Here is a 15,463-nt window from a genome sequence, read left to right on the forward strand (position 1 = left end):
TTGGCCATGCGGGGTGTCCCCAGCGCTGAGCTCAGGCAGGTCGGGCACGAGTCCTTGGCCATGGGACACTTGTGATCACAGGGACACCCAGCTCAGGGCACAGCAAGAACACAGACGTCCTGAGACCTTGTGGTGTTGGGTCAGTGCAAAGCCTGTTGTCTTCTACAAAAGACAGTAAAAGTAGTTTTTATGAGGCTGTATTGCAAGGATCTTCTACAGAATAATCCTCACCAGAAAAAAAAAAAATCTGTTTCTCCAATGAAGATTTCAGCATCAAGGAATATGTTAGAGGTACACAGCGGAGAGACATCTAGAGCTAATGCAGCCATTCCTCTTGAGCAAGCACAAGTCAAAGAAAAATGAACTTGATTTAAAGATTTTAAGGGAAAGAAAATTAATCCCTGTCACTCAATCATTTACTTCAAAATGTAATTGTCTGCATGGTGAAAGACATACATTGCATATGTCCAGCTTTAGCTTCTACTCTGAAATTACAACCTTTCCCCACTTGATTAAAGAGCATCAATTAAAGAACATTAGATATCTCTTTTTGGTGTAAGTGTTTGTGGGCCTTCACTTTTTCCTGGATACACTAAATTCACTGCAGGATGAAGAATGCTTTTCAAGTCTTCGATGTTCCTTGTAATGTCTTTATTTCCCATGTCTTTATTCTCAGAAAACTGCAACCCCAAATTTTAGTATGGTCAGAAGATGCTCTAAACTTATAATATTATTTTATTTGCACCTTCAATTGAGGGACATTCATATCACTTGACTTCAGTGGGCTTTGATAGCTGTGTCCAGTTGATAGTTCCCTGACCTGTCTTATATCTTAGCTCAGGTGGGCTGATGCTAGAAATGCCTGCTTTTCTTCCGTAACTACAGACAGCCTAAAGCTGAGCTTTGATTGAATCCAAGTCTGATGAGGGGGTAGACTTTATTCTTAAATAAGACCACAATTCTATTTCGTATATTAAAAACATGACTTTCCTATTAAATCAGCAGCGTAGTGCTTCTTTTCTATTATGTGTGGTTGTGTAGCAACTTGGAGGCCTGATTTCAAAATGAGAGAGTGAGCAAGAGGAAGAAAAATGCAGACACGGAGTGATCGCTTTCACCAAAGGAAATCCCTCCGATCCTGTTAGGCTTGATATAAAGCAGCCAGAAAAGGGTAGTAATTATACATCAGCCTGAACAAAGCTCTCCTCTATTCGCTTTGTGTCGTTTGATGTTAATCAGCTCTCCCTCTTACATCTCAAGAGCAGACAAATATATCCCGATAGGAATCTCAGCAGATTTACAGAGATCAGCTTCGGTGAAGGAGATTAAGAAGAAGCAGAATATGAATAGGATTGTTCTTCCTTTCTGTTTCCTTTATTTCTGTTTTCTCCTTCCTCTACCTTCCTTAAGCAATCTGTCATCTTTTATTAAAAATGTATAGTAATGAAATAAAGCAAGAACTGATTCAGTATTTGTAATATAGGAATTTCCTCAATGTCTCCTGCTCTCTACCAAACGCACCTGGTCACCCCTGTGAGTTTGCACAGTGTGTGTGGCTAAAATTCATTGGGTTGTTCACATTACATGAGTGCTAAATGACTGCTTGACTGAGTTAAATCACAATTCCAGCAGCGTGGCACATTGAAACAGGCTGTTTATTGTCATTATTCCAGGAAGACAAGGCCAAGACTTCTTTTGGAAGGCATTTATTTTTTAGCCTTCATTAATCATGACCCAATAGTTTAAGTCACGGTTTCGAATATGGTTTGAGTGAAAAGCAGATCCAAAGAAATTGACTTATCCAGGGACAAAAAAGAAGACAAAGCACTCTCAAACATCTGGAATTACTGATTTTGCAATACACACCTCATTCACTAAATTTAGATTGTTTTGGTCTGATTTCTCTTCTTTTTTTTCAGTCCAGGAGAAACTAAGCAAGTTACAGATGTGATTTTCTAGAATAAATGTGTTGCAGATAAACAGTAGGTCTCCTCCCTACTTCTCCTCAGAGTAACACCCTCTTGTGTTAATGTCTTCGCTAGCAGTCAGTGCTCATCATCTCTGGTCTGCAGTGTTATTAAAAACCCAGCTAGATTATTCTATCTACGAGAGACAGGAAGATCTCATCCCTGCTGACTGGCATCTGCCTTTGCCAGAATCCATGATTTTTAGCCATTCATCAAACCAGAGTCCAGATGCAAAAACCTCACTCCCTACCGCCACTGCTCTGCTGTCACTGGGAGATGAGAGACCATCCATCTCCTGTGTCAGCTTCATTTCAGTTGATACAAATAATGCAGGGGAGCAAAGACCTCGACGTGTGTCGGAAGCTGTCAAGAGTATTGGCTAATTAGTGCTTGGGGGTGGTAGGTGGGAGCTGCCCAGGACATCTTGAGCAGTGGCATGCTCTGCGTGGTCCCTGCACACCTCGGTGGCTCCAGTGCTGAGAGCCTAATCGGATCATCTCTCCTGACAGCATATTCCAGATGGATAAAGATGCTTTCAGCTGCCTTTGGTTAAGACTTTTCAGGGAATTTTGGTGGCAGGGAGGAAGCCACTACAAAGATATCAGAAGGCTCTCCCATTCTTGGCCTCTTTGGGAATCTTTCTCATCCTTGCTCACTGCCAAGCCTTGCTGTGTCCTAGCTCCCTTGGACCTTCCTTAGCCCAATCTAGAAGGGAGAGAAAGATGTCTGTCCCTGGGACAGAAACTGTAGCGATGTCCTGGTCTCGGGGCAGACCACTCAAACACTGCAGAGAACCCAAGGTCAGGGTCCTCATAGGAGTAATCACAAGCTGTGCCTTTATTATTTAAATGCCAGTAATCCGTAGTGGAGATCAGGGTTTAGTTGTGCTAAGCATTGCATGTGTATATACACTTAGAGACAGTTCATGGCTGGAAGGCCTGGCAGATAAAAAAAGCCCAAAGATGTAGAAAAAGGTCAATAAACACAAATCCAGTGAGATGACATGTCCCAAGGTCATACACAATCAGTGGGAGAGCAGAGCTCAGAGATTACTACTTGGCTTGCTCCCCGTCCCATACCTTTCCATGTTGATCTCACAACTGGAGCTGTCCTTATGCTATGCTGACACAAACCTCCATGCATGACAGAACAGCAGTGACAAGTACTGGTGTCCTCTCAGTGGTAAAACTTTCAGCATCTCCTTGAGCGACAATGAAGTCTCCGGTCCCCTTCATCCATCATGGTAGCTCTGACCCACTGGGCTCAAAGGCAGGTGGTGGATGATGGAACAGTAACAGTGAATGCATTCAGGATGTCAGCATCCCAAAGCTTCCCTCAGAGCGACTGATCATGTAGGAATACAACACAGGCCATCTCAGGGATCTCTTCCCAACCAGCTGACATCAAAGACTGACATAGGTGGGCATCATTGGAACTAATGGGATTAGTTCTCTGTCTTACACTGGTTGTGATGATGACGGTCCTGGATGAAGCACAGGGCAAACCTTACTCTTCCAGTGAGAATGGAGCATCTGAACTCTGCTAAATGGATAAAGCCAATGCTTAGATTTTTTTTCTCCTGGTCACCTTCTGCTAGGGACAATCTATAGAAAGCTGGGTGAGAACAGAGGATACCCTTGGGATAATTCCCATGGAAGCGGTAGGAATCTCTCTCTCCATTGCAAACACCTTATTAAGATTAGGAACTTCAGTCTGTTGGATGTGGAGCAGAGATCTTCAATCTGTGGTGTAAGGATGACTTCTATAAGGCCTATAACAATCTCGAAAGAAGAGCCATTTAGTGTGTGCAATACACAGGTGCACCCTGCAAAATTCCTGAGAAAAGTTTAGTGCTCCACAAGAGAACAGTTGGAAAACGCTGAGAGTTGATGTGAAGCCTGGGGCATATATGTCAAAATCACTGTGCTCTGGGAAGAGTGTTGGTTTCTATAAGCAATGCCTGAATTCCCTAAAATGTTGAAGGGAGCCTCTTGACTGTCACTGAAATGAACACACTGGTGTTCAGGGGTTTACAGGTACTACCAGCTGCCCCCATATATTCTTGAACCACTAAGAGCAAACCTCTCTCTGCACAGCCCTTTGAAGTGTTGCCTTCCCTGCTCCTTCTTCTTCCAACTGAGCTGGAGAAGAGGAAAGCAAGGATTACTGTAGTCAGAGCAGGAATGATCGTGGCTCACTCAGGCAGAGTTTTTCTGCCACCTTCCAAAGTTGGTGCGCTGTGAAATTCAAGGACAGCCAAGTTATAAGAGCAAATCACCTTTGTCAGCTTCCACCTGGATGATGGTCCACATTGCATAGTGGGTACTGGTGCGGTAGACACTAGTCAGTACCTGCAGGAGATGTTGGCTCTTCTGGACCAGATGTCAGTTGGCCTGACAGGGTGGCCCAGATTATTTTAAAGAGCACTAAGTGCCTTCATGTGGGGAACTGAACTGAACCCCAGGTGTTTGCATCAGAGACAAATCACACCACAGAGTTTGGCTTGCATCAGCTCAGTTTGCCTCAGCTGAGCTCAGATCACTGAGAGAGAGACCTGCAGAGTAACTTGGTCTCCAGAACCATGTGTGACCCCCATACCACTCTCAAAAGAGCTGTCCTAGCCTGCCATCACTGCTTCATTTTCCTACAGATGTGTAATGGGAGGGGGGCAACTAATAACCTCAACACTGGATGCATTTCAACAGTGCTTTTTATGTATAGTTCTGTGATCCTTTGAGATGAAAGATGCCACAGAACTGTAAATCTGTGCCGTTGTTATTATTATCTGAATTGATGCTCCTTCAATACTCCTGGAAGTGACATATAAATAATAGCATTATGATCTAATCAATATCTCATATTTACATCTCCCCTTTCATCCAGAAAGATCACAGAGCTCTTTGTAAGCAATATCTTCACAAGTCCCTCTTAGCTGAGCATAACAGCACCAAAGTGAGCCTGGTGAGCCAATATATAATTATATTGATATGATTTCACCCAGTCTCAAGCCACTTTGAGATCCCACTGCATCTTAGTAGGTTAAGATGGAAAGTGATGGAGAGTCCAGTACCTATTGCATACTACAGAAGAGAATTTACAGTAAAGGTAGAATTTGTCTAAGGCACCAAAACTAACAGGTCTGCACTTGTAAAAGTGGCACAGGAACATTTAATGACTGTATATAGCCCGGAGCATCACTGAACACGCCTTCCAAGTGCAAAGGTGTGCTAAGTTTATAGAAGTTTATAGACTTCACACTCCTGTAACCAGGAGAGAGCAAAATTCTCGACATAGACATGGCCAAGAGTTAGCAGGCAGATTGCTGTTAAACACTGTGTGTATGTGTTTAAGGCATCTCTCCCTCACCACCCCATATGCTTTGCATTTAGTCTTGAACAGAGTCTTTGGATAAAACTATATTCTTTTTCTGAGAAATGAGAGGTCTTTCTAGTTGGGTCAATTTTCTTGTTCTATATGTGAAAGCAAAAGGTTTTGGTTTTGTCGTTGTTTTTTGTTTCTTTTACTAAGAAGTCTTGCATTTCAAATTAATAACATTCTTCTGAGAAGGGTCTTGGTCAGTCCCATGCTGTGCAGAAGACGGGCAAACATGTCTGAGAGAGTGAAGAGCTCTTTTACCTGAATTGTCAAAGTCAGGTGGCGATGCAAGGAGGCCACTTCTGAATTAGGTCACCTTGCCAGCTCTCTAGGGAGCAGGGAATGGATTAGAGGCCAAGGAAAGCTCTGAAGAGCACTTTGCATATCAGTTCAGCTCCAACCAGGGTCAGGGCTGATTGCATTTTTAATGGTTTCAATGAAAAAAACATGTCGATGACTGTTGTCTGGTACCATTTTTACTGAATGCACCAGAACCCGAGCTGGTAGTTATGTGTTTTCTATTATTAATACAGCAAAGGTGCCGAGGAGATGAGGCTCAAATCTAAGGGGCTGTTCCCACAGGCATAGGAGTCTCACCTCACAGAGACATGCGGTATGAGACACAAGTTCAGAACAAACTTCACATCAGCCCCAAGTCACTGGCTGCAACATCTGGGAGCCCACAGCACTTTTAGCTGAGAGCCAAATCCTGAGTTACCTTTAATTCACTGGGCACAGACAGTGGTAAGGGGTTGAGAGCAGCACAGGCATGGATGGATGCAATCCTCCTGTGTGAAACCGTATCTCTGTGCCCTCTCAAAGGAGGGAGTACTCTTGGTACACATTTTTCCCCTTATTGTACCCTAGATCCCTCTGGCTTGTAGGACACAGGGACCCGCAAGAAGGCGGCTGCAGAAGGGTGGCCACAGTGTACTCGTGGTGCTGTGAAATGTGTGGTGGGTCTCACTGCCTCTCTTTCAGGTCCTGAGCTGCGTGAACCCCGACAACGTGAACAGCCCCGAGATCCCGGTGAAGATCCTGAATTGTGACACCATCACACAGGTCAAGGAGAAGATCCTCGATGCCATCTTCAAGAACGTGCCCTGCTCCCACCGGCCCAAAGCTGCTGATATGGACTTGGGTATGTGAGTGCACAACGGACCCTGATTGCCCCCAGCAGGGGAGGAGAGGGGAGATGGGAGACAGCCATGCTCAATCTAGACACTGTTTGTTGGGACAAGTGCCACCTCTCCAGACTGAGTGTACCCTGGGTGCATGCGCAAGACAGGGCAGCAGCAATGGTGAGAGGGCAGAAGAGACTGATTAAATTGATGCACATGCTCCTGGTTTATGAAATCTTTGGCCTTGAGGACTTAAAAAACCCAGTAGCCATCCTGCTTTTCTGCCCACGGAATTCAGCTTGGACAAGGGTATGGAAAAGTTACGACTGGGGCTATTCTTGCTGTTCTGCCAAAGACCCTTGGAAAAAGAGTACCAAATGTTCAGGGTGATGTTGTCAGCAATGTTCAGGCTGCAGAGATTTATTCCTAGCTTTTCTCTGAATAGTGAGGGTTTGGATTATATATATCTTCTTGCTGAGATAGTCACAGGCCAAGCAGTATTAATTGCTTGTTGTGCGGGCACAGGAAAGGGGATGAAGCATCCTCTGTTCAGTGGGCTGCATCCATCTCACCTCTGACCGCTTCCCTCTCCTGCTCAGCAGCCCACCACCAACAGCAGGGCTGGGAGCTGCTGCTCTGAGGTTTCCTTTCAGCAGAGGACTAGGAGGTCTTAAGAAAAAATTAGTCCCTCAGTTAATGTATTCATGTGGGGTTTTTTTTCTCAGTGGTTTGCTCCTTTGTGCATCGCTCTGCTTGGATTGTGGAAAAAGCTGCACCCAGCTTCTACACTTTTGTTTCTGGGCAGTTGTGCTGTGCAGCGCTGGGGCACACTGGGAGCTGTACAGCCCAATGCAGGGGTGCCTCTGAGGCCAAAATCCATTTCTGCCCAAAATCTGGAGCAAGGATGCTGGTAGGAGTGAGATGTCTGAAGCTGTGGTCCAGAGGCAGATGTGATACTACACCCGGAGGCTACTATGAAAGAATGTAGAAAAATCTGCTCAGGGCATTGCTGAGGTGTCTGGTAGGGAGCTGGGGACTGTATTGTGGCTGTATCTGCCAGAATTTGCCCTCAATGACCTTCAGTGAAAGAGACTTGAGTGGAAAATGATGGGAGTCTATAAAACCTAGCAAAGTAGAAGAGGATCCAAAAGGAGGAGGAATGGACTGATGCCAAGAAACAATTCACAGCAATGATGGAGGCAGGAATGAGAGGTCAGGGATTAAAGTTAAGTGTCTGTATGTGCGTGCGTATGTGCAGGGGAGGAGGGGATTCCTGACAGAAATTGCAGCAAGATTCCTGCTCATGAAAGGCTGTTAGAATAACGAAACAAGCTGCCAAAACTAGCAGCAGTAAAGAACAGATCATATACATCATCAAGAAAGGACCCAAGATGATTTTGGAGCTGCTGTGAGTGAGCAGGGGAACGGTGAGCGCTAGGGTGAGCGTGAGGGCAGGCAGGGCAAGGTGTCAGGGCACAGACGACCAGAGAAGTGGGGTTTACAGCCAGATCTCTTGACCTGCCTGGTGCTGGATGATGGCCACAGAGCCCATTACGTTCGGATATCAGACTAGGTGTGAGTGAAAAGTAGTCTGTTCTGCTGCGGGGATGAATGATGTATACGTACTGGGAGGTAGGAATCTTACCTGTGTGTTGCAAATACGAGGGATAAATTGGAGCCCACAGATTTTATTGTAGCTTTGACAACTGACAGATGCAGAAGCGTGTGTGTGTGTGCGGGGTCCCAGCTGGAGCCTGACAATTTTACATCCAGGACTGTTGCTGTTTTAAGAAATATTGACCTGCTGAGTGATGCTGAGGACTAGCAAGTTCCAGAAAGTATTTATGAGTGTATGCACCCCTCAGAGGACAGACTTGTCCATACTGACAGGAGACTGCTTAATGAGCAGCTGTTTGGCCAACAGCACTGATGATGCAGTTAGGGAAAAAAAGCTCAAAATAAAACACAAAAAACCCCTCTCATCTAGTAGAAGAGTCTTGCCAGCAGCAATGTAGTTGCAAGCTCCTTTAGCACAGCAGCTAACAAGGCGGGAGGAGCAGAACTGGCATGGGTGAAGCAGGAACAAGAAGATATGCACGTCCAGCCACAGCTCCAGCCCAGCCTCTTTGCAGGAAAAGATGTTTGTTGGCACCTGGCATCCTTCGGTGACAGTGAAGGCAGCAAGGGGAGAGCAGAAAGCACTGCTGGCCATTAGAAAGCAGCCCAGAGCTCTCAGGATCAACCTGCCCCAGGCTGAGTGCTCAGAACTGCAAAGGCGGCTGGATCAGCCCCCCAGTGCATGCTAAACAGCAGGTCAGAGCAGATGACTGTAATCTGGCCTCGAAAACGATGGTCCTCTAAACAGCGACACCGTTTTCTATTACCATTACAATTTTCTGGGCTTTCTGTCCATACTAAGGCCAGATTGCTCACATGGAAGAAAGCAAACAAGCTAATGAGTTATTTTGAGTTGTTAAATGCAGGGTAGCTGCAGGCAGAGTGACTTGTATGTGTCGCAAATGTCATAATGTTTTGCAGTTACCCAGACAACTCATGGAGGGGGTTGTCAGCTGAAAGCACTTATTTTGGACACCCTGAGGTTATGTTTTAGTCCAAAACTCAAACTGCATCCCCCTGAGTAAAGGCTTCTTTCTGCATTGGCTATCTTTGTTATTATTATTTTTTAAAGCCCTCACCATAAATAAACTACCCTATCTTTGGGAAAGCATCAGGCTGTGAGGATCACAAAACAGGAATTTGGCTCCATGCTGAGGCATTCATTCTTCCCTGTGTTTTGTTTGCTTTTTGAAAGGGACTGCTGAGGTGATGGGAGCTGCTAGGTTGACTGCCTTGCACTTAGTGATGCTGTCTCAGGCTGGTTGTGGACCGTGTCAGGGCAAGCTTTCACTGCCTCACCAATGGTGCACTTCTAGGGTGAGGGGTTCAACCTTTAGGAGCCATTTAAACTGGGTCTAACTCTAATGTATACAGTAAGGCAGACAATTTACATAAACAGGATGAAATATTTCCCAGGTATCCTCCATCTATGTGTTCCAATATGAATATTTTTTTCCCCACCACAGTGGTCCTTTCTCCACCCCAGAAGCAGAGCTGAGTTTCTCTTCTCTTCCCAGACATCACCACATACTAAACATTTACCTATTTTTGTTTCCTACCCACCTGTTTGTACTGGTGCCTGCAGCATACAGACAGAGGTTTATTCTCCTATTTCCTATGCCAATCTGTCTCTCACGTGGAAATTATTGGGAAGAGAAAAATTACTCATAGGAGTCAAAGCAGCTCTTCAGACCGCAAGTGATCATGAAATGGGCATTGAACTTGGGTAAGCCACATGAATTTGTTCCAAATGCCATTGCTGTGCGCAGTCAGCCACAAAGAGTTTCACGGTCCTTCGTGGGAGACTTGGGGTCTTTAGGAGAAGGGTGGGAAGCACGGTATATGGCATGAACAGTTGATTGAAATGCATTGTGCGCATCGTGACCTAGAAGTGCCTGTAAAGGATGGGGAAACCGAGGATGACTAGCTCAGATGAAGGCACCTGGAGTGAGCTGTAAGTCTTCCATCCACCTGGGTATTTCAATTGCCCCTGAAAAATGTTTTCTCTGCTGTACTTTTCTCCCTTGTTCAATGGGCATCTTCAGGGTGACCTGGATCAAGGGACGTGTAATATTTTCTGTAGGATTTGAGGTGCAGGAGGACATCTCCCCATCTCCCATCTCCCCCTAGAGTCATTCCCTAGCCAGGCATTGCTACAGCTCAAAGAAGAACGTCTTTGTCAAAGGTCCCTGGAATTTCCTTTTTCCCAGTCAAGTTGAACAGAAAGGTTGTTTCTTAAAAAAAAAAAAAAAAAAAAAAGAAAAAGGAAGAAGAAGAAGTAATTCCTGCGTGCAATAAAAAGATACACTATCTACTGAATGAAATATAAAGGCTTCACAGCAGCTGTCTCCTGAGTTTGCATTTACCGCTGCTCCTGATTGGAAGGCTTGATAAAGATAATGGGATTTTTTACCTCCCTCCCCCTCTCCCTCCTTCTCTCCGGAAGGTGGAAGTGTAACAAATTGGATTGGAGTATGTCTCTCCTTTGTGCTCGCTCGCAGAGTGTGCAGATCTGATGAGAGAAGGGACGGGGTGCTGCCAGCGAGGACAAAGCTAACAGTTTTCACGTAGTGCTGTGAATATGGATGTCAGGGTCACCTTTTCCTCCTTTGTGCCCTCCCTTCCCATTCCCTTGCACACAGCCATTGCATTTCCTTGTGGATTGGTGTGTGACCACCTCAGCTGGCACTTGTGGAGAAGGGGAGCGTGCAGTGCTCCTGTGAGACTAGAAAGATTTGGGGGACCACAATGGGGGGTCCTTTCCCTGTCATTGCTCAGATGCATGATGAAGTGCTTCATATTTGGTCAGGGCAAACGGGCTGCAAAACTGAAGCCAGATGCTCTGAACCTGCCCTGCAGGGTGTGTTCCCCCTTGTCTTGCTCAGGAGTGGGTCTTGTGCCAAGTCAGACTGGCCCCTTCCTGCAGGGAGACCAAGAGGAAGGGCTTGGTAATCCCCTGTGTCTGTGCAGGAGCACAAAGGGCTCGAGGGGACATCCCATGATGTCCTCAGCGTCCCTGGAGCAGAGGGAAAGTTTCTGCTGGTCTGCGGACCCTGCCCAGTCCTTGAATACAAATAAAGCACAGAATGAAGAAAGCTGTGCCTACCCTTTATATCAGAGCCAAGTGCAACACTGAGAACCTGTGCATCCCTCCCGAAACTCTACGTGAGTGTGTGTCCCTCCCCAAAGATGAGTCAGGAGAGAGGAGGACCATAGGAACACACAGAGCCTTGAAGGAAAGAGGTCAAAGAGTTGCTGTCCCCAAGAGACCATGAGGAAGACACATAAGAGACGCACTCTGTGACAGTAGAAGTCGCTTTGGCACTCTGCAGGGCACTTTGTAAGAGCACGATTGCCCAGCCCAAACTTCACTATTTGTGATCTTCCAAGCAATTTCTGGGACTAGTTAACTTCCAGGAATACAGTCCAGTTGGGAATGAGAAGACAGCATCACCCTCGGACATCACAAGAAGAATGTAGGTGAGGATCTAAGGAGCTGAAGTAAATGAAGGGGAGTTCAGGATCAGTGCTTAGGCAACATAACCTTTGCTTACTGTCTGAGTATCTCCAGCCAAAGTAACACCCAGCAATAAACACAGCACCTGACCTCTTCCTGCTAATTTAAATGAATAACAAAGGCAAGGACAGCTTTCCCAATACATTTTAATTATGTGATAAGAAAACTGCTGAAACCAAAAGAAATTTGCAATGGTCCTTGCATTTTTATATTAGGAGAAATAAGCAGGGGTGGCAGGTGATGTCTCCATATCCAAGAGTTCATTTTAATTAACTGTCACAAATGAATAGACTTTCTGCTTTGGCTCTGGGTCTTCTGTATGTGATTGAGTCACTGTGACTGAGACATGACAACCAAAAAGGTAGCTTTGGATGGTCCAGGTTGTCTGTGGTTAAGCCACAACTTTCCCTGGTGTCACCAGGTGATACTACATTTCTCTCTTTTATGCCATTTTTATGTGTTCCTTGATGATAGGCAGGTCTGCGAGTCCTCTGTGGGGAAAGCTGTGACAATCCTCCACAGGGAGCATCCTTCAAGATTTGAGCAAAAGGTGGTACCCTGGGAAGTGGTGGGGTGCTCCGGTGCTGCAGGAGAAGAGAAGCATGCATCATTTCAGGGTGGAGGCTGGAGAACTGGATGTGGTCAGAAACTGGAGGCCTTCTGCCCACAGGCATGCTGCTGAAGGCTGGCAGAGATTACATGCCCCATGGAGCAGGGTGTTGGTTCTGTCTCTGGCTCTTCTCCCTGTTATGCCTCTACTGTGCCCAAAGCTCAGGGCTTTGTGCTCTCCATCACTTCTGGATTTGAGTAGCGAGAAGTATTGGGCAAGCACTAATGGGGAATGAACTGAGCCCAGTACTGGGTCTGGTGCTGTGCCGAATAAGACACTGCTCTGCCCAGGGGAGCCCTCTGTGTGACTTGGCAGTTAGGCATATCTTATGTATCGATACAGGCTGTATCTATGCTGCCAAAGGAAAGAGAGATGGGGATGAAGTTCTATCCCTGACACATTCATTTGCTCCTGTCCCATGGTGATGTCTAACGTACACAAGGACAGGTTGGTCTTGGAAAAAGGCCACGTTGGACCAAGAACTGAGTCAGGGAGATAAGCACTGTGAATAACCAGGGTGCTAAAGCACTGTGCCTTGCTCTGTTCAGCTCTGCCAATGGATCAGCAGCTCTCTGGTCATTGCTTTATTTATCTGTGTAGAGGTCACCACTGCGTGCTGCTGTGGCCTAGCCTTGGACCTCTCATCTCTGTAGGCAGCTACTCTGTGTTCTGATCTCTATATGGTCTCGCTCTTTAAAGGGGTGGGCATCTCCTGTGCAAAAGTTTTTTTGTGATAACAATATCATTTTATCAAGGTTAAAGAAACCAGTCTGGATAATCTAGACTTGAGTCTGAACTTTGCCATGTGGCTATGATTTTTGCATACTTTCCAGAACCATCTTCCTGAACTTTTAATGGTTCATCTATCTTCTATTTCCCTCTGGAAAGAGGGCTGAGGACATTTGCGCATTTGTATGTTGTACATGGTTGGAGGCATCTGACAGGTCGTAATGGCAATGACTGACATCCCGCTACGTGGATGCAGCCTGCATGTGTGTGGCCACATGGGCTATGGACACAGGGATTTCCAGGGCTCTGTCCCCTATCTCAGAGGTTCTGCACAGCAGAGTTCAATGTCCCCCTTCTCCTTGCAGAGTGGCGGCAAGCAAGCGGGGCAAGGATGATCCTTCAGGATGAAGACATCACAACCAAGATAGAGAATGACTGGAAGAGACTCAACACGCTGGCACACTATCAGGTAACTGTATGAGAGGATGGGTGGAAGGTAGATCAGCTAAGAAAGTGAACAGGAGAAGGGCAAAGTGTTATTCTCTAAGAGGCAAAGGTAAACAACAGTTGAGTGGGCAGTAACTGGACAGAGGTCCTGTGTTGAGTACATCCATCCTGTTCTGCTGCCCTTGTAGGAATTACCAACCACATCCTTAAAAAGGAAGCCAAAGGAATACAAAAATCTTCTGTCTCTCTCGAAGGAGGGGTAGCCCTGGTGAGTGAAGGATGCGAAGAGGAGATGCGGTCGTTAGGACAACATGAGTTAGCATTTCTTATGTAGACAAACAGAAAACAATCCCTCTTTTTCCAGTACATCAAAGGCCTTCTAATGCTAGCAGAGTTCAGAAGGATGGAAGAGTGAAAAAAGGAAGGGAAGGAGGCTTAGTGCCTGGAAGAAGGAGGAGGAAAGCAGCGTGACTGGAGACCGTGGTGCAGTAGAGTTGGCACTGACCTACGAAAGCTTGGTTTTAATCCCTGTCCTGGTCTATGTGACCTGCCTCGGACAGGGCTTCCCTTCATCTCTTCATGACCTTGAGAGGGCTAAAGATGTCCAAAAATATTTTACAGAAGTGATAGATTTAATGAAAAATGGAGTTTTGATAGAAAGATCCCCGCGCTCCTTCTCCCCCTTGCCAAAAAAAATTACCTCATTAAGTTTAATCCAATGCTGACAATTTTGTCATTTCCTCAATCACACCTCAGCAATCTATGTTTCGTAACAAGATTTATTCTTTTTTTTTCATTTAAGAGCTGACCTGAGGAGGCAGCAAGCAATAATTTGAAAAGGAAACAAAACTTTTCACTTCGGATTGACTGAAGCATTGCTGGCTGACTCCAGAACAGTTTTTTTTGAGGGAGAGTGGGGATGTTTTCTATTTTATTTCACCAACAAACCGGGCATAATTTTCTCTTCTTTCTGTGCATTTTCCAGTTGTTTGCTTCAGGCAATGAGCTCCCAGCTATATGGATGAGCGGGAGCAGAACAGGTCCTCAGCTGCTGGGGTGTTGAGCTCTACAACGTTTACCCTGGCTGTCCTGAGGGCAGACACAGAGCATACTGGGACAGACACTGATATTCCTCTTGCCTCAGTTTCCCCATCTGTAGTGTGGGGCTAAAACTACAAAGAGCCAATAATTGCCTTCCATGATTGCTGAGGGGCTATATAATTAGCCTCTGCAGTGCTTTGAAGATGAAAAACTCTATGCGAGTGCTAATTATTATTATTACACAGACAAGAGTTAGACGTTGTTAGCAGGTTTTTTTTTTTCACCCATCTCCTTTTTATGATGTCTTATTTATCACAGATATTCCTGATATGGCTCCTCTGAGCCACTGGGTTGTTAACATTTCTGATACAGGACCCACATGAATTGCCTAGCTGTAGAATTGGAAAGTCTGGCTCATTTGAGAAAGCTCTGTTGTCTGTTGAAACACTGTGCCATGACATCCTGGAGCACAGTCACTCTCAACCTGCTACTTTCCCCTGTCTGAGACCATCTGACACAGCAAAGGGAAAGAAGTTGTGATAGTCACTTCAGTCCAGCAATGCATTTGTCACATGGAAGGGGGAGACTGTGCATGGAGAGTTTGACAGGATCTATCAAGGTAGAAACTGTAGATACCCATATCTGAGCTAGGCACCTAGATATCGCCTGCAATTGAGGTGGAAGGAATAGAAAATTTCACATCAATTTTATCATCCTTATGGAACATCCCATCTTTGATGTTTGAAATATCTCAGATTATTTTATTCTTCTCATGCTCCTGTCCTGCATCAGAGCTTCCTTGTGAAGAGCCTACTGTCAGCTTTACTGAGGATAATGCAAAGATTCACGTTGTCATCACTGGGCCTCGAATCAGGACCTGAACAGAGACGAGTCTGCTTTGTCATCAGTTGTCCTATTGCCCAAGTGCAGGCTTCTAACAGTGTAACAGGAGATTTTGTCCCTTTTTTGTTAATAGACCCATTAAAGAAAGCATTTGAAGCTTTGGGCCAAAACTACTGTCCTGCCTACAGTGACCCTG

The 15,463-nt window shown here is 45.6% G+C and overlaps 1 protein-coding gene across 3 annotated transcripts in view; it reads left to right on the plus strand.

Annotated features, from left to right (window-relative positions):
• The window catches only part of PLXNA4 (plexin A4), a 454,779-nt gene that overhangs the window by 412,122 nt on the left and 27,194 nt on the right, over positions 1-15,463 (plus strand). For all 3 annotated transcript variants that reach the window (XM_054806078.1, XM_054806099.1, XM_054806089.1), the window contains exons 25-26: positions 6,324-6,483; positions 13,302-13,405. In XM_054806078.1, the coding sequence (XP_054662053.1) occupies positions 6,324-6,483; positions 13,302-13,405 (264 nt within the window). The remainder of the gene's footprint in view (positions 1-6,323; positions 6,484-13,301; positions 13,406-15,463) is intronic.

The sequence above is a fragment of the Grus americana genome, chromosome 1 (assembly GCF_028858705.1).
Source record: "Grus americana isolate bGruAme1 chromosome 1, bGruAme1.mat, whole genome shotgun sequence".
Lineage (NCBI taxonomy): Eukaryota > Metazoa > Chordata > Aves > Gruiformes > Gruidae > Grus > Grus americana.